Source organism: Montipora foliosa, chromosome 6 (genome assembly GCF_036669935.1).
Source record: "Montipora foliosa isolate CH-2021 chromosome 6, ASM3666993v2, whole genome shotgun sequence".
NCBI classification, from domain to species: Eukaryota; Metazoa; Cnidaria; class Anthozoa; order Scleractinia; family Acroporidae; genus Montipora; species Montipora foliosa.
The window spans coordinates 62,916,205-62,941,204 of record NC_090874.1 but is presented as its reverse complement, the minus strand read 5'-3'; the positions used below and the strand labels follow the sequence as shown (position 1 = coordinate 62,941,204).

Below are 25,000 nucleotides of genomic sequence, written 5' to 3'. Positions count from 1 at the left end.
ATGACCCGGAGCCTACAACTCTACTGTGTTCGTGTAACTGCGTTTTCACAGACCGATTTATTTTTAGATTGAATTTCCCGCGAATAAAACTCCCACAGGAGCCCGATGACCAATTACAAGGAATTAAGCTGACGTCATAGGGTCACCGAACCGGAACTGCCTTTGTTTTTTGACATAATTCGCGGGAAGGGCTAGTCTAAAAATAAACCTACTTGTGAAAACGCCGTTTCACAGACGCTGTATGGAAGTTGCACGCTCCAGATGGGCTCCTGGTAATACTAATAGTAGTAGCAATATATATGGCTATAATAAATACATAATAGTAAAAAATAGTATTTAAATGTCACAAATCTATCAGTGAGCCAGACGCAACTAAATTCTCCGAGGTATTCTCAGTCTTGATATCTTCACGATGGATAAAGCAACACGTTAGTGATAAGAGACAGAGCTCCGCAAACATATAGCGACGCCTCTCGTTTCATCATTAGTCCCGTGAAATAATTCAGTGTAGCGAGTGCATGCATGTAACAGGATCAACTGTTAAAATCCCACACTCGGACTCTGTGATCAAAGGACACGCTGATGATTCTTGTTGAATCTACGTGAATGCTATTGACGTTATCTCGGTGCCCTCGTAAGGTCTGAATACATGTTGCCCTGTGAAAGAGAAATCAAACAGCCGTCAGGCTGACACAGTGGAAGATAATCAATAAATCAATCAAAAAGTATTGATCAATAGGTCGATCGGTCAGTCAGTCATTCAGTCAGTCAATCAATCGATCGATCAATCGATCAATCGATCAATCAATCAATCAATCAATCAATCAATCAATCAATCAGACAATCAAACGACCAATCATTCCATCAATCAGTTTATGAATAAATCAATAGACCACTCCGTCAATCAGCCAGTCAGCCAGTTAGCCAGCCAATCAACCAATCAAACGATCAATCAATCAGTCAATGAATCAATCAACCAATAGGGAACAGGGATGGCGTGGTGGTTTTAGGAATCGCCTCCCAACAATGTGGCCCTGGTTCGATTCCGGACTCGTGGCCATATGTGGGTCAAGTTTGTTGCTGCTTCTTTTCTCTGCCCTGAGATTTTTTTCTCCATGTTCGACGGTTTTCCCCTCTGCTCAAAAACCAACATCTCTAAATTCCAATTCCATCGGCGGATACAGGACCTCCCTGAAAACCACTTTCGGGTAAGTGGATCTTCCTGGGTAATTATCAAAGTTATTATTATGAATCAATAAATCAATCAATCACTAGATCGATATCGATCAGGTCGTTCAGTCAGTAAGACAAACAGTCAATTAGCCAGGCAGATAGCCTCTCTTGTAAGCGATTAACAGATCAAGAAAACTACTCACTGTTCTATGTCCCAGTATTTTATCAGCCCATCTTTGCCTGAACTCACTATTAAGCCTGCTTCTTTTTTGCCGTTCACCATCAGAAACTTTAGTTTAACAGACTCCACCCTAAAACGAAAAAAAATTGAAAGTGGTATAAGGGAAATCTTCTATTTCAGAATTTCTTCAAATTCAAGCGCAGTAATAGCCCTTATCAGAGTTATCAGCGGTTTTTCCACATACACGAGGCTAAGGGGCATTTTGTATTGAATAGACCCTTAAGCCTCTTTTGCATGTAGTTTGAAACAAAAGAAAATGTGCCTGCAGGCTCAATGCCAATAAGGTCCATTAAGACAGCTGTACCTGTTCTTGTGCCCACTAAACTCATGAACACAGTCACCGGTTTCCAGATTCCACAGCGACACTATCGTCCCCGATCCCACTGCCAGATGACCCTGATCAAAGCTCACTGTGGTTACTGTGGAATCGGTCGACTGTCCGACATTGAAGGATGACAGACACATCCCTGATGATACATCCCACACTCTCACAGTCTGAAAGACACAAAATGCAATTTAACTTATGCTCCGAGAGAACAAGAAATACCCTACAGGTAAATCTCCAAGAATTTGACATTTAAAAAGAGCAAAGTACTTTTATTTCCCTGAAACTTTGAAATTGACCGATTAGAAGGTCGCCAGTATTTCCGCCAGTAGTTTCACCCAATACTCATTTTAAACTCTTTCCCACTTGTGTGTGTGGTTACTTGAACGCCTCACTGAGGAAGAGTGGCGAGGTCTTCCGTTTATCATTATCATCTATATCCGAGAAGACTAGAATGTCTTATCGTTTGGAGATGTAGTTGAAAAGGCCGTACTTTTCCCACCCCCCTTCTCCAATAAGTGTTGATTCGGTCACGATAACCCGACCCCATAAAGCTCAAACATCGTCTAACTGAGGAAATTAGACGACGGAGCAACCAAAATATTGACACAAGTAGGGAGCGTTGGCAGCAACGGAAGGTGGTGGAAGAGTGGACTCGAGGTAGCGATAAGTCAAGTGGTTAGGAAGCTAAGTTAAGGGATCTGAAAGAGAGGATGAAATAAACAACAAGGGGAAACAAAGGTGTGAGTTGGTCCGTCCATGGGATATGTGAATTTTAGCTGAGTAATTTTTAGATTAAAAAAAAAACACTTAATGTTTCCCAAAACGTCTGCACTACACTTTGGGTGCATTGATTAAACTATGCTGTCGCCCTCCAATGGTTAACGTGATTTAGTTGGGCGAAACTGATTTTCGTTTCTAATAACATCCAAAAGTAACCTTGAATTTCAAACATTCCGTATTTACTAATGAAGTTTAATAATGAACGTTATTTATTATAAGTGTCAAATGTATTTAGCAATGGGACGCTAGCTGGGGGACATTGGGCGGAAATCTCATATCGTAGATTGGTTTGAGGAAAGGGGGGGGGGGGGGGGAGGAAACGATGTACCCGGATAAATACCTCAATTCAAAATAGAACTTGACGCTATCTTAAGTATTTCGGAATTACACCATGTCCATTACTTAACCTATAGTCTGGTCCGTACCAATACTTTCGGTAAAGATAAAGAATGAAAGATTCACTGGTGTATGCTCGTGTCGTTGTCCGGTCAAAATTTAGTTAATTCACGTTTTTTCTTTTGCAGATCACGCCCAAGAAAAAATGTGCTAAAAAACGTGCCGCACGTACGGCATGATTTAATTTATTTTTACTTGTAGCGCGGTTTTCAATTGAGTGTCGAAAGTAATTAGTTAATTACTTTGGTTTATGATTACTTCATTCAGTGATTGGTTCAAAGTTCTCGCGCCACTTTTTCAACCAATCAGAAGTGAAACCAAAACCAATCGTGGCTCGCGCGTGCACATTTTCCCGCGCTTTGTGACGGCTACGTGTAATTACTTCGAGTTTTGATTGGTTTACTGGATGGTCTCCGTCCTTTTTGATTGGCCAAAGTAATTACTTTGGTTTTGGTTTTACGACACTCCTTCGAAAACCGCTCTAAAGCCAATAATATTACTGTTTTGTGGCAATGCTGTTGCCGAAGTTACAATCGTTTCATAAGGGAGCCAAAAGTTGTCTAAAAATATTATTTCCCGTTACAGTAATAATTTTGCGATTACTCCAAGTCGCTTGGCTTAGAAAATGTGAGTCCACATTCCAAGATTAAAATTGGCGAGAACAGTGAGGATATTGAGAAAATTGAAAATTCATCGTCAGGTGCTCTCTTCCTCCACATGACCTCAACTTTGATCATTTCACGTCGTTGTCAAGACGAGAACGACAATGGAATGTATCAAATGTAAAATGCACGTGCAGGGCGTGCAGAAGCATTGTTTTTGCTAATTAAACCCATTGTTACGTGGCGTTCTCGTAGCCGTCGTCGTCGTCCTTCCTTACGGTCCCTGTTCTTGAGTCAAGGACGGCAACAGTAAGTGCGAAATGGCATTTCGCGTGCCAGAAATGATCCCATGACAGTGCGTAGTCCCTCCCATAATTTTAACACAGTCAAGGAGGCTCCAAACGATTTTCAGCTGAGTGAGCACTCGTGAGCCACACAAGCAATACCGAAGCTGCTAGCGTCAGCTCATGAATCACAACGGATGACCAGAAATCAAAATTTTACAGCTACTTTTAAGCTCCCCAGTGACGCATGTTAGAATTCTGGCCAATCACAACACAACCAGTGAAGACAGTATTAACGACATAGTCCAAAGATAAACATTCTACATGGATTATTCTTATTCTCACCCTATCTCCAGATCCAGTGAACGCTCTTTTGCAAGTGTCATCCAAATCAACGCAGAACACACAGCCATTGTGGCCCACCAGCGAGAAGAGGAGTTTGCATTGGCGAATGTTCCATAGTTTAGCCTGCATTATGAGAGTTATAAAAAGTCAAAAGTACTCTCACATTTAATCCTTTTCAAGTATTTACCTCGTGTAACTGCCTGCACGTAACATTAAAAAAAAAGAAGGATGGGAGGACCACACAATCGGGAAAAAAACACTCAATACAAAAATTTCCTTACCACGGCACAGTGGATTATATTCATTGCTTGGGTGTATTTTGAAATAAAAATAAGTAACATTTGTTCAATTTCTCTATAACTTCATACTAAACTTAACAGAAAACTCTAGAAGAGCCCTACGTAACAGTCTTGCACATTGCGCAATGGCGCACTTGCGAGAAACTGTAGTCGCTTTCTCGGCAGCCGAAAGATGATGATATATTACTGGAGATAAAGTCGTTGAAAGAACTCACTTCTATAAAGAAAAAAAATTACTGTGTAATGTTACAGCGAGAACCCCTTGAGAAAGATGATACTAATTGCTTAGCAACGGACAAATGAAAAACTGGAAATGACATAAGAGCTCCAGGCAGGCATAGAGCGCTTTGCCGGTTGCCAAGTAACTGGAAGATTATTTGTGAGCACTCCGCACTTGAACATCAGGTCGTTTTTTAGTTACCAAGCACTGACCGTTTTGTCGCTGGATCCACTGATAAGAATATCTCCTTTACGCTCAATCGCCCATACGGGACCTTCGTGTCCCATAAGTATTCTGCAAGAAAAATGTTAGCAAATTGCTTTGGTTTTGCATTACTTCACGCAGTGATTGGTACAAAGTTCTCACGCCACTTTTTCAACCAATCAGAAGTGTGTGTCGGCTACGTGTAATTACTTCGAGTTTTGATTGGTTTACTGGATTGTCCCCGTCCTGTTTGATTGGCCAAAGTGATTACTTTGGTTTTGGTTTTACGACACTCGATTGAAACTCACTCTAAATGTGCGAGAAACGACAGAAAAAAGGTAAATTTAACAATATGGTGATTGGGAATGCGCTTTCGCGACACTTCCGATTCTACATAAAAGATAAACCTTAAGAAATTTGTCATAAAGTCTATCATCTTTTGTTATTTACATTAACTCGAATTCCACTAAATCCCCACACACTCAGAATACTTTTACCTGCAAAAAACAAATGTACAGTATTCACAGGCCATAAAAATGTGACTGTCCTGACAAAATAACTTACCTTACACAGGTTTTTGTCCGCAGACTCCAGAGCTTTATCAAGAAAACAAAGTTTAGAGTAAGTTTTTAGTTGTTGAATGCCACTGTTAATTGAATTACAATTCAGTGAATTATCTCTAGAAAACTAACCTCAGTAACACAAACAAAAGACTCATGAAAGATACTTCGATCAAAACTATAATTTAGGGGACAAAAGTCTCTGGTGCTACAACAAAACCCACCCCACCCCCCTTCCATGGATTCCGCTGTATCGTGTTTAAGTAAAGGATACCGACAACGCCACAAAGCAAGAATATCATTGGCTAAGGAAAGAAAAATAATCGTGCTGCAAGTGCAGCACGCATTTCATTGCATTTGTTTGCCGTAGTCCACAAAACAACGTAAATCATTAAAATTTCAGGGGGACAGCTATTCTTTTAGTTATTTTCATAGAGTTATGTCGTAGAGTTAGAGTTATTAAGTTTCCAAAGTCCTCAGCCAACATGCATAAAAGCTAACCTTAGGCATAAGGTTAGCTTTTATGCATGTTTAGGATACTTTCTGTATTTCTGAATTCAAGATTTAGGCCTTCCAAAATCTTGAATTCAGGATTTCGGAAACTTAACTCTAACTCTAATGTCATAACTCTATGAAAATAACTCTATTGCTAGTCAACCTCAAATTTCTGGTTTTGACTATAACGTGATGAGCATACAACAGGAAACCGTTTACTTTTTATCTTCACTTTAGAACCGTTCCTATAAATTCAGTTATATGATAGTTCGCCCCTGTTGTTCAAGGTGAACAAGATGGAATAATTGCGAAATACTTACGATAGCGCGAGGTTATATTTTGAAGTGATGTTGTAGTTCACGTTGCCGTTGTCATTGCGAAAACTTCATGATATCTTCAGTAACAAGGCGAGCTTTCACTACTACTAGTCTGCGTTTCCGTTTCACTAACATCGGTTTCATTTCAAGGTTATGTAGTTTCGGATCATCTATTACGGGGTATAATGCGAGCTTCACTTATGACGTGATAGGATACGGACTTGCTGAAGTGACCAGCTCCCATGGCCAGTTGGCTTGATAGTTCAGATAGTACTGGATTTTCCCAGGCTTCTTTGCAATGGTTCAAGTTTTGACATTAAATGCGATGATCACTTTCACTTAGGCCCGTTTCAAACGTCGAACTTGACATGTGCCGAATCTAATGCAAATTAGCGAAAACAATAGATTTTTCTCATTTGCATTAGATTGGACACATGTAAAGTTCGACTTTTGAAACGGGCCTTAGGGTGCGTTCGATTGACCCTAAGAACACGTGGAGTGATGATTTAAAACGGTATTTCTGGCATTCGACGCAACGAGGTCGGATAATAAAGATATGTTTAAAATAGCAATTTAGCAGGTTTTGACAATTTTAATGCGAATCTCCGGAAACACGATGTATTCCATATGTTCCTATTCCTATTATGTTACATCACCGCAGTTAAAATATATTAAACATAATTAATTCTCTATCACTTAAAACGTACAGATGTATCTCTGAACCTGTCATTGCACAATGTATTTCCAGTACGAGAAGAAAGCCACAGTCATCTGACAAAATGCCTTGAGTAATCCTGAAGCTATTCCAGACTGCTATTTAATTTTCAATGGTCCCTATGATCTTTAGCTTCTTTTGTTATCAGGGCTACGTAGGTGCATTGTTTCTGTTGTATCATGTATTATTAGTTCTCCAATCACCGCGTCTGGAAAGCGACAGGGCTTCTTGACAAAATTGCCTCAAACAATCAAAAATACTCACTCTTATAGTTTTGTCGTACGATCCACTTATTACAATTGACCTTGACAGAAAGCGAACACCCCAAATTCCGCGCTGAAAAAATTACAATCGTGAGTGAGGACGAGTGTACCGCTCATATAATTCACAACTAGCGCGTAAATATTCCTACCGAGTGTCCTGTGAAAGTCTGGAGTAATGTCCCAGAATTCGCATCCCAAACTCTGAAATGAAACGGAACTGATCAAAAAAGGGAGGCACTTTAAGCTCATGCTCTAGACTAACACGCGAAAAAAACAAAAAGAAAAAGAAAGCAGGAAAAAAGCAAATGAGCCATTTATTCGGCTCATGACGAAGATTATAAAGACAACCAATGATAGCTACTGAAAAGAGACTGGCTTGTTTGCTTACTTTACAGTCCGGTCCAAGCTTCCTGTAGCAATGTTGTTCTTGTAACCACAAACAGAAAGAACGCTACAGAAATGTAAAAAAAAAAAGAAAGAAAAGGGGAAAAAATGAAATCTTATTCTGTTCCTCTCGCCGCATAATTTCTCCAGAGAGTTTTTCAGTCTTCCTCAACGATTAACTTCATAAAGAAAGTTTCTCAACACGTCATTTCGCTGCGACTGAATATTTTGTACTTACTTGTTTTTGTGGCCGACCATATCCGTTACTCTGCATCGGCCATTTGCCCAATTACGCTTCAAGTTCAGATTTTCTCTGAATATTTCCTTCCACACTGCTGGTACGAAAAGTGGAACACCTTAAAAAAAAAAAGACTTGCTCACGCTCGCGACGTCAAGTGAAGGCATTGTGGTGCATGGTCAGCGCGCATAACGCACGACTTTAGGGTCACTGCTTCGAGGCTTAGCTCATTAATGGTGGTGTTTTTTTTCATACAAGAAACTTGCACCACATTGTCTTTCTTTATCCAGGTGTATAAATGGGAAATGGCGGCATTCTGATGGGGGTAACCCTTGGACTTCATACCGTCCAAGTGGTGGGGGAAGGAATTCCGTCTGGTGCTTCACGCTACTTGAAACCGGGATAAGCCCCTCTGGTTGTGTAAGCCCTTGCGCCTGGCGCGCGACCGTTGCCTAGCCTTTTTGCACTAGCAATGCAAACAATGTGACGAAAGGATATTTACTCGAGAGACCCATAAGTGAACTAAGCAACACAGATAATGAGATTGATTTTTCGTGATTTTCTCCCTTGTTTGGCTCTGTGCTGGCTACCTCAGCTCTATGCAAATGAAAGGAAATTGTTAAGCAAGAATAAACGCAAGCGCATTGTACACAAAAGAAGAAGGATATGGCAGTTTTCTTAATCTGTGTCTGTTTCAGGTGTCCTGACAAATTTTTCCCCCTTTGCATTTTAGCCCTTGAGAGTGCGTTTAAATGCGTCTTTATAGTATGAATACTAATACATAAATGTTGAGTTTGTTGCTGTCCCTTTAAAAGTAGTACGTACACGATTTTTTACTCGGTACCGTAAATTGTTGACTGTAAACTGTAGACAGCGACCTCGAGATCAATTTTACAAATCCAGGTAGATCATTTACGAGCAAAACTAAAAAAAGTATGCCAAACTTTTTTTCCGCCGTGATTCACTTACCCACATATGTTTCTTGACACTTTGACTGCCAAAGCTCATCCCTGGACGCGAGACGCCGCCATGTTTTACTCACCTAAAACAAAACGCGGATATTAAAGCAGTTTTTTATTAAACGCGATAAAACCAAAACCAAGAAAGTTATACTTTGTTCTATCACAACAACAGGAGACAATGAAATGAACCAATCAAGACGCAAAAAAGATATACGCAGCCGACGCGTAGCGCGGGTAAAGATGAGAAGTTCTATTGAGTCCTGATTGGTTGAGAATATGAGCGCGTTTTCAAGCCAATCACCAAGCGAAATAGTGAGAGACCAGAGTTATCTCGAGGTTACTTTCGACAGTCGATGGAAAACCGCTTTAAGTGCCATGGGCCAAATTTCCTTATTTTCCATAGGGGCTGAGAAGACGGCAGAGAATGGAAAAAAAAAACCCGAGCGACAGAGCGTGCAAAGCTACTCGCCGACCAACGACCATATTATCTTAAAACACAAATCCACGTCACTGGAATCCCTCCGCGACTATCTCAACCCTTTTAATTCAGAAAACGGTAGAGATATTTAGCATCGCGTTTACGGCAAACGGCAAACGCCAGGCGGAAATTTGCGTTTTGCTAAAATACTTTGTTATTTTGTGGCTCGCCTTCTCTCTGTTAGCTATAGTTGAAGGAAGGAAGGAGGGAGGGAGGGAAGGAAGAATGGATGGAAGGAGGGAGGGAGGGAAGGAAGGAAGGATGGAAGGAAGGAGGGAGGGAAAGATGGAAGGAAGGAAGGAAGAAAGGAAGGAAGGAGAGAGGGAGGGAAGGAGGGAACGAACGCCGAACGAACAAACGAATGAAGGAATGAATGACACTTTTCTAGAGGACTTTTCCATACTGCTTTATGGCGCAAATGGCAGCCGGGAACTTTACAATCTTAACTGAATAGATCGTTTTCACTGTCACTCAATAAAAAAATAAATCGAAAACCATCCAGTGGAAAAAGTCAAGAATTCGTGATGTTGTAGAAGATAAATGAAGAAGACACTTCTCCAAGTTTTAGGCCTGTGCGTTTCCCCAAACCTCAGATATTCGTCGAAATGTTTCGCAGAAATTTACAGAGCCCAGTATGAAAACGCCATGTTGGTGCACATCTATGGTGCACCAATATGGCGGCCGGAAAATAGTGTCAACATCTGTTACTTACTTTGGCTATCTAGGCGAGTGATCATCTGTACTGAACAGACAGCTATTTACTTAAGCACTTTTCCTAATGCTTTAAATTCTAAAAAGGCTCAAAACCATGAGATAAATATATATTTCTCAATAAACTTGATCGTCGCCTCGTGTCACGCACCGCTATAACTCAGAAATTCAAAATGCTCTGGTTTCCAAACGAAGCACGCTATTGACCTTTAAAATTGCAAATGGATACAAATTTACCGTCTCTTATGCCTGATGAGGATAAAAACTTTCGTGGCTCTTTAGTTTTGGATTTTAAAAAATGATGACGTCACGTGAAAACGATCTATATCAAGTACGTCTAATTCACAGGTGCCACCAGAACAGAACGCATGAGACCACCACACCGGGGACTACGTCCCAGGTTTTTCTCGGACAGCGTGTGAGTTCTTTAACGTCGCACACAAGTAATGTGAGACGGGGCTTACGGTTTATTGTCCTTATCCGATATCAAGTTTCTTGTTCTTTCAGACGAGCAGCAGCCTGCCCTTTGCCGTTTCACGAAAACGCGAACAAATATTGTCACCCACCAAGAAGCGCGTGTTTTTCCTCATTAAATATGCAGGCATTTGACGTTTTGGTTTATAGCCTTCCTCTTTGAATCTTCCCCACTTTAGCAACAACGACGGCGTAAATTTGTTTGGTAAGAATTCGGTAAGAGAAAAAGGCGCGCTGAACTTGCAACATTCATTTCAGCGCATTCTCTCCCGCCTTCTTCAAATTATCACATTCGAGTTTGTGGAGACACGTGAGTAAAAAACATCTTGAATTAAGCAGCGTTCCTACCAACCCATGTTCTGGTGTATTTTGCCAACATCCGAGTACAACGCGAGCAGAATGGAACTATTGCAAAATGGTCACGATTACGAAAATGTTCGTTTCCATGACCACGCGACGTCTTCATCGGTTTGTGAAACAAATTAAAAGTTAAAAAAAAAAATCTTTTCTACAGGTGGTTGCACGTTACGTAATTGCCGCCATGCTGGATAACAAAACTATTAGATCTCGTATTGGCTTCGTTTGTCTGTCCTCCAGTATTTGTTCATTTGTCTTTGTATTTGTATTTGCCAATTATTCAGTTGGTCATACCTGGCAAACAAGAAGCAGTTCCTTGGGAACAAGAAAAGATAGAATATGGAGAGCTAATGACTCAGGAAGAAGCGAAATAAAGTCTCGATACTGTTTGACCTGAAAAGCAAGGAATACATTAAGGTAGGTTCTTAATTCACTTCAAAATCATTTTCAAAGGAAGTGCCAAACAAATAAATGAAAACAAAACAATCGCCACCACAAACATAAAACTCCAAAAATTAAATGAATATACTTCAGACAAATAATCTTTTAATTATTCTCAACCACAAAACTGACCAGTTTCTAGACCTATTAGAGTAGGGCGAATGAGTGTCGGCAACTTACAGCCAGAAGTCCAGAGAGGAAGTACAGTTCGCTTGGCTCTAGCTCTCGCAAGAATAGTTGAAGAAATTCGTTTTTCTGCCACCCTGCAATAAAGCAGAAATAAGCAGAATCAATTTAAAATCGTCGGATTTGTTTTCCATGGATGAACAGAGTTAATAAAGAATAATAGCAACAACAGCTTTTACCCGTACTAACATAAGAAAACTTAAACATGAAGACAAAGATGGAATTTGAAAAACTTAAGGACGTTCGCGCCCATTGCTACTGCGCATTTTTTTCGCTCATGCCACTCACACGCCATGCATCAACAAAGCATGCCGCTAAAGGGGAAGACCTTAGACAGCAATGACCAAAACCAAGGTTGCTGACCAGCGGTTTTCGTTAAAACAATGGTTTGCTGGGGGTGCTCAGTCTCGCGGGCTCAGAAAACCTGGTTGTGGTCATTGTTATTTAAGGTTTTTCCGCTAAAGCGTAAACATTTTCCACAAGAATGGAATGTGAAAACGTGTGTCATCATAGGATAGCTGTGGACCCAGGCCTTTTCGGAAATGTCACGCATTGACGTGCGCAAGAAGGTGATAATACACGCAACAAACAATCTCAACTTGCAACGCAACATTGTTGCGGAACAAAAAACCTCAAAAACCAAAAATTTGCTTTTTTTGACGTTGTTGTTTTGTGCACTACGGCAAAGAAATGTGCACGAAATTCGTGCCGCACGTGAAGCACGACCATTTTCCCTTTTTCAACCACATTTTTGTGATGTCGTCGTTGCCGTAGCCGTAGCCGTCGCCCTTGTAAAACCTTCAGATCGAAGTACGAGAACGACTACGAGTACAAGTTTTCTGCCTCGGGCACGCGCATTACCTTTAAAGAACGCGTGCTCAGAACGCGTGCGCGTGACGCGTGCTTAGAACTGAGAACTTGTACTCGTTGTCGTTGTTGTACTCTGGTCTGAAGGTCGCTATTATTGTCGTTTTGTGGCGTTCTCGTTGACAACCGCGTCGTACAGCAGATCTTCAAGTTTTAAAATTTATTTATTCATATTTCTTGCAAATGCCACAGAGAGGCAGGTGTGACTTCGAAAAAATTTTATTACCTAATCATGTCGTTGTAATGCGAACTAATTAATCGTCATTCCTATCAGAAACGCACAGATTGCATTAGCACGCTTGCTTCCATTCGTAGGCACAGTAACTTCAGCAGAGTAACGTGTACGGACATGCGACATCCGATTTATTTAGCAAAGTGCAAATCGCTCACCACTCCACTGCTGCTCAAACCAATGAACAAGACACCGCACATTCTCAGGTAATGAAGTTGGACACAAAGCAGTGTTATGACTCTGTTCAGTTCTTGAGCGCATCTGAAAAGCGAGTTAGATGTAAAAGAAATTAATGCGCTGTACTATGTATTATAGGGCATTGCAGTCAAGGGCTGACTGTAGACTACTGGAAGTCGCACACCACTTAAGATACCACTTTTGCTTCCACGGTATCTCGACTAAGGGGACGAGATGAAAAGAGAACACGATAGTCGAAGTTGGTCGCATACTCTTTCCTTAACCTGCGATCAGACAGGTTCTTTTTCAATCTTCAAGTATTTCCAGAATGATGCACGTCAAGAGATGAACGCCATCTCGAAAAGCGTTACATGAGTTCCTTTGCTCCCCTTCCTAACTTAAATAAACGCCACAAAGTTTATTAAAAGGCTGCCGCACACTAGCCGATTTTTCGTCGGGCGACGGACGTCTTACTCTCGGCGGTGAAAAGCCAGGGCTGGGAACGAGGTTGGATCTCAAAATGTCTTGTCGGGCCATGTCGGCTAGTGTGCGGTGGACCAAGACAATTTGTGGGGGCTCGCACGCGCCACGACCAATTAGGAAGCGTTATGAGAGTCACGTAAGCAAGCGCTTTTTCCAACATGGCGCAATCTTGCTTTTGGATGAGTCGGCACCAAGCATCTACACGGTCAGTTGCGACAAAAAATCGGCTAGTGTGCGGCAAGCTGATGACTCGACAAATTTTAACCCCTATGCAGTTCTACGAAAAAAAAATCGCCTAGTTTGCGGCGGCCTTAGCCTTTAATCTCACGATAAACAGCTGTCTTTACCCTAACCTAAAAACAACACTAACCCCAAACTGAACTTACCTTATTTACTGGAATAGGCGGAAAATGCTTGACTTAACGGTGCACTTCTAATTGTTTTTTAAAAGTGGAGGCGCATCTACAACTTAAGTTCCTTTCACGACAGAAACGGTCGCCAAAGGAGGACGCAAAAGAAATCAGACTTACATGCTTCCGATAGCCGCATGCTTTAGAGTAGGACACATCGGGGCACGACCTTGACTTGTATAATCTTTGCCTGAATACGAAACACAAGAAAAAAATAGCATCAGAACATAATTAGTCAGTTTACAGAAACTGCTGTTCAGTGAAAACAGCTGTAAATTACATAATCTTTATCCTATAGAGCCAATTCAGTCACGTGTTTACCGGACATGTTCTATAACCAAAACAAGTTAGGAAGGTTAGTTCAACAAGGCTGCGGTTTCTTTGTGACGTCATGCGCACTTACCACGTTTTCAAGTCGTCTGTTTTCCCGCCATCGTTCGGCGAGAGGTTCCTGACCAAGTCTTTTTTGTATTCATTTTGCATGTGGCGCCGCACAGCACGCTGGCAATACGTTTTGGTCGGCCCACCGGGAGGGGCTGAACGGCTGGCGGGAAATCTTGACAGAGTTCTGTTTTGAGCGGTCACAGGTGAAATGCCCGGCAACTTGACCCCAAAATAAGTGGCCTTTGATTTCCAGGAGCCTCTGGAGTCTGCTCTGTCAGGCGATCTGTTTAAGATAGCAAAGGCACGCAAAAAAGATTCGTTCCTTTATTGCAGACTTGCAGACCATACCAGTATGAAACAAGAAAAAACTCCGGGGCTGTGATAAGAACGCCGTGTACTTAAGCTTACAAGCTCAAGACTCAGAAGTCTTTTTCCCCACCCATAGACAAAGAATGCGCGAATGAATTTCGTAGATCTTACACTCAGAGCTTAAACCAAAAATTACATCTGCAATTCGTCAGTATATCTGATTCTCCGACTGTTCTATTTCTTTTGCTTTTTCTTTCTTTTTGATCGGACATACTAAATAACAATTTAATAGAGCATTTTGTCTAGTGAGTTTTCCAACCTTAGTTCACGCTTAAATCTGCGAACAGTGTCCACAACTTACGGTGTTCTTACGATGATCTGTCCAGTGGGTGACGCACGAGAAGGCGATTTTACCACGGGCAAAACAGCTTCAGACGTCCACGCCTTTACCTCCTCCTGTTCGCGAAAATATGATCTGTTAGCATGGTGAAATCCAATATGTCTTTCTGCTTGCATGTTTTGCTTATTAAAGCGCTCACATTCTGGGATCTCTAGGCCGGCCACGTCAGGTGCTCACCATTCAGCCAAAAATCTCGAAAATTTCGGTTAAATGTCAAATGGAACAGCCATTTTCCGCATCGGAACGGAATTTCGAAAAATTCATACTCTTTTAACGATTCTGGAGCTTTCAAATGCCACCTTTCGAGGGAAAACGAGTAATGGAAAAAAGTAAGACCTGGGAACCAAGGTTTGAGAATGGAACATTTTAATGGTAAGTGTAATTTCGTCCGGTTGGTCGATATTACCCAACGGTGACCCCGACCGGAATTTTCCAACAAAATTTTAATTGGTAACTAACCAAAGCGAGATGCTATTGTGCAACTTACATGAAGTGTTTTTTTGAACAACAAAGGAGCCTAGTCCACTTCAAAGAAAACTTTGCGTTGTAGCATTTTTCAGGAAATCCAAGCATATTACAAAAAAGGTACCACGTTTTAAAATCCTATACTTTGTATTACAAGTAACTTCAAAAGATGCTAAAATATACTCCTCCAAACATGATCATAGTATTTAACTGAAGTCCAACGCAATGACTGAAGAAAACTAATTAAGCTTATAAGCATGTCAGGCCAAAAATTAATAAAAAGGAACTGACACAGAATTAAAAAAATAAACAACAACAGGTACTGTTAGCCCAGAAGCTCTAAACGTGTCTTCTATGTGGCTAATATCATATTGGACACGAGTGCTTCTCAAAAGAAAACTTTACCTCTCAAAAAAATCCTATACAAGACTCAGCATCCTGGACTCACGATAAATAATAATAATTATTTTAAGCTAATATCATAATTTATAAATAACGACAATTGCTAATACAGCCCACTTTCACATCATTGTTTCTAAGTAACAAAACACCCTGGCCTGCTTTAAATGATAAAAAGAAAATTACATGGCTGGTAAAAAGATCGAATCATCATTTTTTTCATAATCTTTATCCAATGGCATGAGTTTTGTCTTTTCATTAATATTTTACCTCATCATGCAGGATGGCACTATGTACTCTGTGAAGCTTCCACGCCTTACACAAGGAAGAACATAATATAAAATAAGGTAAAGGTTTTACAAATAGACCATTCATTTCTAGTTAACTTCAGTTTTTGTTTCAAAATAGAGCTAAAGCCCAGTCATCAGGGCACAGAATAATTTATATGGAGATTGTAATAACATTACAATATCCTTAAAATCCTGGAAGCTAGATTGCAATTACTGTAAGATTAAGATTTTCTAAAGACTAATTTAATATCTTACAACCTAATACTTAAGATCTTCAGTCTTTTCATTGATTTTAACTGTATATAAATTTCTGTCTGACTCACTGTCACAGTCAAACATTGCATATTAGAGCCAGGTAGTTTTAGAGCTTCTTTAAATGCCTCTATCATCAACTATCATTCACACGGCTAGAGGGTTGATGATCTATATTCGAAGAATAGAGCTGTAAGTTTCATCGTGAACATAAGATATCCCTGCCATTTGAAACCGTCAAGAAAAAAAGCAAACAATATAGGGCGATAGTTGGTGGTCATTAACAGGATCACAGTTTTCTGGTTATTATGAAGTTCAACATCATTGTGACAAAACCCTTATTTTAATGTTGGTAAGAACTAACAAAAATAATTTCTGATGGTTAAGTGATTAGTCAGAAATTAATATTCTAAAAGAAAGAAGTCCTGAGCCGCTCCAAGGGTATCATGAGAGTTGTTAGGAGTATTTTTTATAAGTTTTGGTGGGAGACTTAAGTCATTCTATGTTGGTCAATCTCCCTGTTCCATTGCTTTAAATTTATTTAATTTTTAATTCAATCAGTTTTTTAATGATCTACCAGTTTATGTTGTGTTATGCCCTTTAGTTGTTCCCTTAAATTCCTCGGGTTCTGGGGCTGCTGCATTAGATGAAGAATAAGTTTCCATGTCATATTTTTTCACCACATCTAAAGGGTACACATAGTTTTTGTAGTGTTTTTTTTTTCGTATCTTACATTATCCATAGCACTTCTTCTGATAAGAATAACGTTCTCATGTTATTTGTATGGTCCCTCTTTAATCAGTATTTCGTTGCATTTTGTGACTGACTGACTGACAAATCCTCAATAAACTTTCACATTCAAGCTTGGGCCAGTGTAGTAAGAATGTACATCTTGTAATAACAGTAGTTCCTATCTCACCTTGTCAAATATTAAAAGGCTTCCAGATTTTCAAAATAAGTGAATAGATGTAGGACAGTCATTTAAAAGCATCAAGGACCTTTTTGTCCAGACTCAATTTTTTCAGAAGTACATGTACATTGTATACTTACACGGTATCTTGGCTTCCCAAGTTTCTTGTGAACTTCACTGCAAAGTGGTATAGACACTGGACTGAAAGAGCTCCTTGGAAAAGCATTCAGTGAACTGTACATGAAGTCTCTATGTAATGTTGGCTCAACTACCTAAATGAGTATAATTATTATATTAAGCATATTAGTTTAACCCATTGACTCCTGGGGGTTACCCATTGATGAGTAAAATTGTCTGGCATTAGACAGAGTACAATACTAAGTCTGGGCAGTTTTGGCCGGTTTAGGCTAAAAGGGTTATTAACCCAATGACTCTTGGGGTTTCCCCATTGACGAATAAAATCATCTGGCGTTAGACAGAGTAAAATACTAAGTATGGCCAGTTTAGGCGTTAAAGGGTGAAGGATCCTTACAAGATTTTCACCAGAGCAGCAGCTTTTAATAAATTGCAAGATAGCCAGCAAACTCTACCCTCAACTTTATAGACAAATGACATTTGTGAGTGTCAGTCAGTCCAAACTGGGCCTCTTAGCATTCCATTTTCAAGACTAAAAGATTAATTTCCATTATGTGATTTAAGAAACTGTCCATAGTAAAATAATTAACAATTATTCCATAAGCGTGCGTTGGATATGAGATGGTAAATAGCCAACGAGGCGCGTAGCGCCGAGTTGGCTATAACCAGTCTCATATCCAACAAGCGTGAATGGAATAATTGTTTTATGAAATTCCTTCAACTCCAAAAATTTGGAAGTACGAAATACGAGCGGAAAAAGCGAGCAAATCAGAGCGCAATTGAAAAAAACTTGATGAGAACTGATGCGATGTTGTGTAATACCTTGTTGTCAGACAGACGCAGGCTCATCACAAAAACATTTCTTGCCTTTTCGTGTACTTCCAAACGTTGGAATTGATCCAAACTTTCCACAAAAAAAGTTTTTTTTCTCCTTTTTGGCTTTACATGTATTCAACGAGTAATTTCGCATTCCGGCGAAAAGATTTTTAGTTTAGCAACGCTTAACGTAATCATTTACCATATAAGGTCAAACCAAGGTATATGAGCTGATAACCGAGATTGAGTGAACCAATCAGAGCACGCGATGCATTATCCGAGGTTGAGAATTTAATAATTATTAATTATTAGTATTCAATTACGGTAATGAATAAGAAAAGAGAATATTAAAAGTACATGTAAATGTGACCTTCTTTGAAAAACTTTTAGACTGCATTAGAGTTAAGAATCAGTCTCCTCTATAGGCCACTTGCACTATGAGGTCACGTGACCATTGCTTCCTTTAAACAATGAGTTGGAATCTTGCTGATGCAAAAAATTGACAGAGCACATAAAAATTAGCTTACACCCGAAATTTGAGAGGAAACGCATTTAAGGAAGATATTTTATGGCACTTTGATTTTTCAACAAAGCAGTATGATTGTATTGGCCGCCATGTTGGAGGGCATACTCTTGCCCTCCAATATGGCGGCCAAAACTACTTTTTGCTTATATCTTGTTAAACGTGTAATAGTTACGCTCAGATGTGCTGTAAACGTTAGCACATAATTTTTTCAACATCCTCCTTGAAGTTTAAGTGCAAAGCTTGTGTTCAGAAAGAAGTAATTCATATTAATTTTTTAAAAATCACATTTCGGTCACGTGACCAGCGAGGAACTTACTCATTTTAAGAAAATGGTGCGGGTTTGAAAAACCAAATCACTATTATTATGTTTAAGATATGACCCACTAATCGTTTTTCGAAGGCAAAATCATATAGCTTTCATTTTCATGAAAACTATGTCACATGACCTCTTAGTGCAAATGGCCTATTGCTTTGTTTTGCATATTTTAGTATTAGTTGCAATGCTAGCAGGAAAAAGATATTAACTAGGTTTTTAATTTTATTTAATCCCATTTACTCCTGGGGCAGCAGAGTGAGACTTAATATTTACCAATTATTCTACAAGGGCACGCATAGTGCTGAATTGGTTATAATAATTTTATATCCAGCTAGCCCGAGTAGAATAATTGTTTCATTAAAAACTCCAGGATCAACAATTCTTATAAAGCATCGATTTCTGCCTCGGTCAATTCCAGTCCAAAACTGATTTTGTTCGCCCTTTTTCCTCAGAGCTGCAAAAATGTTTTCAGCTCGCTTTAATTGCTGACGCGTACCTTAACCACATTAGGTACAGCAGGTATATGAACTGATAGCCTGTGTCCCACGAGCCAATGAAAATGCTAGAAATCTGATATCTACAGTGCATAGTTCAGTTTTTAATAATATATATTACTCTGTCTTATGCCAGATGATTTTACTCATCAATAAAGGCAGTTTAGGAAATAAAGGGGTAAGAACACTTAGGGCCTCTCTTTTCAGAATAGAAAAAATTCTTCAAACTCACAGTCCAAAGAAAAGTGAGTTGTTCCTGATTACATCTTGGAAGAAGCAACTCTATCAAATCACGTCTCTAAAAACAAAAGAATAGTAAGTTACAATGTAAAATTATTTGAGTTGTAACATCTGGGTCACCCACAAAATGCTTTGGTAGCAAAGCTAGTGGAAAGTGCTTCTCTAAGGGATGAACCGTTTGCATTTGTCTAATTGAGACAATAAAAAGCCATATACCTCAGCAATCAGAACACTATGACAAATAAATAAAATAAATAAATATTACTAGTGCTAATCACCCTTACTTGCAGTTGAGGACTGAATTGCGAAGGGCGCGGCTCACGACTGAAAGCATACAAAGGCACCTCAGGCTGCCGCTATACAGTCCATGTTTGATGTCGGAGCACAACACCAAAGCTAGATGTCAATTAGCTGTGAGTCGATTTTGATGAGGGAGGAAAACCGGTACCCGGAGAAAAACCCTCGAGTCAGGATGAGATCGACTGAAACTCAGCCCACATTCTGGCCGAGACCAGAATTGAACCCTGGCTCGCAGTGGTGGGAGGCCCGATAGATAACCACTAAGCCACCCTGACTCCCTGCTCTGCACGATACATCATACATGCATGTACATGTATGAGCAGACAATCAGCGAGTTAAAACAAAATTAATACTGTACATGTCAGATGGTCACCCACCAGGGTATTATTACCCTGTCCAAACAGATTCCTCTTTTACTTTCGTGAAAAAACAGGAACCAGTGTCTTACTTTTAACAAGGCAATGTTTCATTAAACTCAGGCCGGACTTTGGGTCTTTAAATAAATAAGGAGAAGTGCTGTCTTTGTAAAGATATCATTTGCAAATGGTTAGATTTCTATTCTTTGTGGATAAGGATAACATGGTAAACCATAAGCTCCATCTCAAAACAACTTGATGAGACATTTAAGACTCAACACTCGTTTTGAAAAGAGTTCTGAGGTGTTGTGGCATCTATCAGTTTTTGTTCTGGGTGCCCCTCAAATTCCTATATATTTTAAGGGCTGCTATTTGGGCCATAGTAGACTTACAGTCCTTGCAGCTCAGGTAATATAGTGCTGAAAAGTCCCTAAAAAGTTGTAGAAACTATAATATTATCTCACCAATAACTTTTGTTGATGCCGAATGGTGTATTGTACCCTTAAGAAGGTAATAAATTAGTTGATAGGCAGTACCATGGACAGTGGAAAAATTAGAGTCCCAGGTAAGATTAATACCCACAAACTCCATAACACTAGCAATTTGCCTTCTCAGGAAAACCCCACCTGCATTCACTCATTTCACCATCAATTTATTGCATTATTGAAAACATCAATTTTGAAGCCATGACACTGTTAAGCCCATGTTGTACACAGACCAGTGAACAGAACCGTAGAGTTCTTGGAGCTCAATGGATAAAGCATCGATCCTCTGGTGTTACAGAAGTCATGGGTTTGAATCCAACTCAGCACTCTGATTTTTCAGTTATCCTTTTCCCTGTCGCCAAGCAACTGGCTTATCTCTATCTTGCAAGTTTTATTGCTCATCAAATAATGAAAGGGCCAATATGATGCTTAATATAAAAAGCACATTGCCTGATCAGTCTGTATGACCTCAAGGTTCTTCATTTCATTCTTTCTTGGCCTGGCCTGGTCTGGACCAGCCTGAGACTCCACCAATTGGAAGACAGGTTTCTTGTCGCCACACAGAAGCCCACTCAATTTTTCAGTGTTTCAGTGAACAATATTGACAATAAAATTTGCGCCGTTTTGTTTACAAAACGTTGGGTGGAGGAAAATGAAATAAGGCAATTAAACAGAGTCGACTCAAACTTTTCGTAATGATTAATATTACTGCAAACCTATTTTTCACTTGTCATCATATTATCGATTAAAACGTCAGTGGGGACAAAAATAACATTAGAGAGAATAGACTGTCTTATCATCTCGTTGCCTGCAGCTGTTTAATTAATAAGCGACTTCATTTTAGAACGCAGCTGATTCAAAAATGTCGAACTTTAAATTAAGACCAGGGAAAAAAACCGAATTTTACACAACAGAAACATCGTAAAAAAAGAGAAAAACGGCTCTCCGAAAAGAATATGGGCAAACGGAGAAGTCAATTCAAGTGTAGCTTTTTGTAAACAGACACTCGTATGATATTCAATTTAAAATGCACGAATCCGCTACACCGTCAGAAAGTTCATGAAAGCGTGCATTCATAGGTAGTGACATCTTCGTAAATTAAAATTGACTTGTCTTACCACTTGATCGTTCCATTTTTCCATCCACTGACAAATGTAATCCAACTGTTGTTCATACTCAATTGTGCTAAGCGGTCTGTGTTTAGCAAAACCATTCAACATGATAAGTTATGCAATGAAATTCGTGTTGTCTACTGGCGTCCGAGTTGCATCTTCAGTCCCATTTACGCGGCTTGGGACTTCAGTCTTCACGTAAACCTCATTCATTTATGAATACGTTCGTTATTTAAGTCAAACTGCTTCAGGAACGCAATGACGAAGCGCTTTAATGCAGAAGATATTTTCCACGCTGTCACAAATCCTTCGTTGGCAACAGCATTTTTTGTTGCCATTCGAGCAAATTGGTCATGCTAATGTATGCAACACTCCTTTTAATTTCCGGCGGAAGCCAGCTGAACTCATAAATCAGGCTGTTGAGCTCATGAGTAGGTAATTTTCTTTTGTACAATATGGTTATTTCTGGTTGAAGGATCATCAGATTTTATACCATCCAAACTCTTGTCAAAACAGTTTTTTTTTTTGCTGAAATCATATTCTTTTAGTCCTGTGCGCGTTTTGTTTTTGTTTGCATTTGATGCAATTTCTTATGTTTGCAGTGGTTTATTATTTTTGTAAGCTTAGGGTTGAATAATTCTAACAATCTTGTGATTGGTCTTTCCAAAGAACCATTCAACATTCAACTCATTTATAAGTCGTCAATGACGAATTTTAACCGAGACCAAGGAAGAAATAGAGAAAAATATTTGGGCAAGGGCACTTGCTGCAATAGAAAAATGAAGCGTTTCAAAGCGCTAGTCTTAGTGTACAAGGCCCCTTACGGTTGGTCGCGTAAAGCATGAATTCGGGCATATTTATGATGAACAGAACATCACGTCGTCTACGCTTTAGCTACAATCCAAGGACAAGTCTGGCAACTCCTGCATTCAGTCAATTTTGGCCGGGATACAGCTGCATACAGGTTTCTGCCTTTCTGGACTTTCGTGGAATAGAACTAAAATTCTTGGAGGTCTTTTCACTTTAAAAACGGGAAAAAAGAACTCGTATAAAAGAACCTGAAGGTTTTTTCAACTTGTTAGGATGAGTTATAGGGCAGAAACCCTCTTTAGGTAACCACTTCTTCTAATTATAAGCCAAAATTGTACAGCCGGTTCTTACACAAGTCAGATACAATGTAAAGTAAAAATAAATCCAAGATCATAGAGTATAGCTTACAAGTGCAAAAAGCATTTATATCTGTTACAAATTGCCTTCATTTGGATAATTAATTCTATAAACAATAGATCACACGTCCACACCTTCCTAAAAGCTTTCTTCTAAAAAAATAAGAACAACAAGAATCCATTTAAGAACCTGATTAGCCTAATTTCACTGCAAACACCATTTATAAAAGATCCTTTTAATTAAAGGTCTTCCGGGCTGGCTTGGGAAAATCAATAAACTCTTCGCGGGCTCTTAGTGAAATCTCGTGGTTACATTACCGTGGGTCCCAGTCTCTCGCTGAGTTTGGTTGGTGTAAAAAATGATTCTTGAAAGTTCTTTTTCTATTTTCGTGCCTGTTATTGCAATTCTGTGAAAGGGCTGACCATTTAAACAATACTGAGCAAGTTGCCGATATTCTATCCAACCTCATCCCCTCTATTTTAACGCTGCGGCAAGTGGTAGATTAATGGCCTCGTTTTCGATTCAATACCAAAGTATCTATTATTGTCCTTTGACAAAGGCCGTGTAACATGTTAATTAATGCGCCTAATATATATTTTTCAGAAGCGTGCTGTTTTTTTTTCAATAACAAACACTTCAAGCCATTCATGAGATTTGCAGTGTTAAATGAAAAGCAAAACTTCCTTATGCACAGCTAAGCAACGTATCAAGGTGTCGTTCAGTCTATTTAATGAAGTCTGTAAAAGATTACATCAATCAGTATAAGAGTTAGCATACAGCTGTTTCGAGAAAGGTTGTCCAAAAGAAGCATAAAAGCGTACGCGACAATGCCGAAAGGGATTATGGTAAACTGTCAGTTTGAGTCAACGAAAACATGACGGCAGTGCTATTGACAACGCCGCCTAAAAATACATGCTCATGCCGTGTTACTGACATTGAGATATGGGTGAGTTTCAAAATTCAGTCAAATGATCCAGACCATGAATTAGTAACAAATGCTTAGGATTCACAAAGAGAACAAGATTCTAAAAACTTTACCCTTGCTTATTTTATGTCATGTCGTGCAGACAAAGTTTAAGAAATGTTCCCAAAAATCGTAGCGCACGTGCAGAGCCATCGTTTTTGCTAATGAACGCTTTTGTTTTTTGGACGTGTGATAGCGGGAGAGAGCTTCAACATAAGTCTGCGTGTTCTTCCACTTCATCAACGCTTTCTCCTAAGAACTCTTTCATCCATATAGCTCGCCATAGTAGGTCTTCACTGTCCGGCTTCGATTCTGGGCGTTCACAACATATTGAATACTGTCCCATACTACCTTTCGTCATTGTCACGAACGCTCTGACTCTTCTTTTGGACAACCTTTCTCGAAACAGCTGTATTCTTCTTTCGAAAGGACACACCTTGGAATTCGGATCAGATTCGCCACTGTCTGTTCCTTCGAGGTGGTCGCAATTTTCTGCGTATAAGAACACAATAAACCACAGCTATTTTGCCATGCAGTTTGCTCGAAAATGATTTGTTCTTTTGTTAAACCTCAAGGGTGGTCTCCAATCAGGTGAGACCTTGTAGGAGCTGCGTGGCTACCGAAAATGATCGCCGTCGCATGGAAATTGATACAAGTCCGTTATCAATTCGAAAAGCTTTGCATGAGACCTATCAAAATGATTATTTTACGCTTAATTAAAGATGGGCAAGACAAATTTTGGCCAGACAGCGAAGAGAACAAGTGGAAACGGAGAGAATTCTTACAAATTGGATGAAGGAAATTGAAGTGGAAGAGAAGGAACTAAGCAAACAATATGAATATTTGAGAAATATCCGTGCGAAAACAAGGAGAAAAACAGTGTCCTTTCCGGCGGAATGGTCGACGACAGCGGAAACGCCGACAAAAAATCGTCAGACTGCCGACCATGGTGTCTTCTTACCACAAGTGATAAGCTTGACTGACCGAAGCCATGACAGTACTTCAAGTGGCACGGAACATTCAAAACCAACAGCTGCTACTGATATAAAGGAAATCAG

At 39.7% G+C, this 25,000-nt stretch overlaps 1 protein-coding gene and 1 long non-coding RNA gene across 3 annotated transcripts in view; one reads left to right on the top strand and one right to left on the bottom strand.

Moving 5' to 3' along the window:
• Nucleotides 1-25,000, bottom strand: part of LOC138008097 (F-box/WD repeat-containing protein 7-like) — a 37,089-nt gene that overhangs the window by 597 nt on the left and 11,492 nt on the right. Inside the window, exons 1-21 of one of the 2 annotated variants that reach the window (XM_068855300.1) lie at nucleotides 21,818-22,171; nucleotides 19,551-19,616; nucleotides 17,172-17,303; nucleotides 15,850-15,894; nucleotides 14,677-14,771; nucleotides 14,026-14,289; nucleotides 13,743-13,812; nucleotides 12,711-12,813; nucleotides 11,448-11,530; nucleotides 11,121-11,219; nucleotides 8,814-8,886; nucleotides 7,845-7,962; nucleotides 7,611-7,673; nucleotides 7,372-7,423; nucleotides 7,224-7,295; nucleotides 5,437-5,468; nucleotides 4,881-4,962; nucleotides 4,150-4,272; nucleotides 1,719-1,909; nucleotides 1,377-1,484; nucleotides 1-657 (exon numbers count right to left, since the gene is read on the bottom strand). The exon at nucleotides 1-657 is cut by the window's left edge and continues 597 nt beyond it. In XM_068855300.1, coding sequence (XP_068711401.1) covers nucleotides 534-657; nucleotides 1,377-1,484; nucleotides 1,719-1,909; nucleotides 4,150-4,272; nucleotides 4,881-4,962; nucleotides 5,437-5,468; nucleotides 7,224-7,295; nucleotides 7,372-7,423; nucleotides 7,611-7,673; nucleotides 7,845-7,962; nucleotides 8,814-8,886; nucleotides 11,121-11,219; nucleotides 11,448-11,530; nucleotides 12,711-12,813; nucleotides 13,743-13,812; nucleotides 14,026-14,289; nucleotides 14,677-14,771; nucleotides 15,850-15,894; nucleotides 17,172-17,303; nucleotides 19,551-19,616; nucleotides 21,818-21,919 — 2,097 coding nt within the window. In that variant the 5' untranslated portion in view covers nucleotides 21,920-22,171 and the 3' untranslated portion in view covers nucleotides 1-533. Of the gene's footprint in view, nucleotides 658-1,376; nucleotides 1,485-1,718; nucleotides 1,910-4,149; nucleotides 4,273-4,880; nucleotides 4,963-5,436; nucleotides 5,469-7,223; nucleotides 7,296-7,371; nucleotides 7,424-7,610; nucleotides 7,674-7,844; nucleotides 7,963-8,813; nucleotides 8,887-11,120; nucleotides 11,220-11,447; nucleotides 11,531-12,710; nucleotides 12,814-13,742; nucleotides 13,813-14,025; nucleotides 14,290-14,676; nucleotides 14,772-15,849; nucleotides 15,895-17,171; nucleotides 17,304-19,550; nucleotides 19,617-21,817; nucleotides 22,172-25,000 lie in introns of those variants that run through there. The other variant, XM_068855299.1, reaches the window with a different exon arrangement.
• The window catches only part of LOC138008098 (uncharacterized), a 30,042-nt gene continuing 19,827 nt past the window's right edge, over nucleotides 14,786-25,000 (top strand). The window contains exons 1-2 of the long non-coding RNA XR_011124165.1: nucleotides 14,786-15,300; nucleotides 15,862-15,926. This is a non-coding gene — a long non-coding RNA (uncharacterized lncRNA). The remainder of the gene's footprint in view (nucleotides 15,301-15,861; nucleotides 15,927-25,000) is intronic.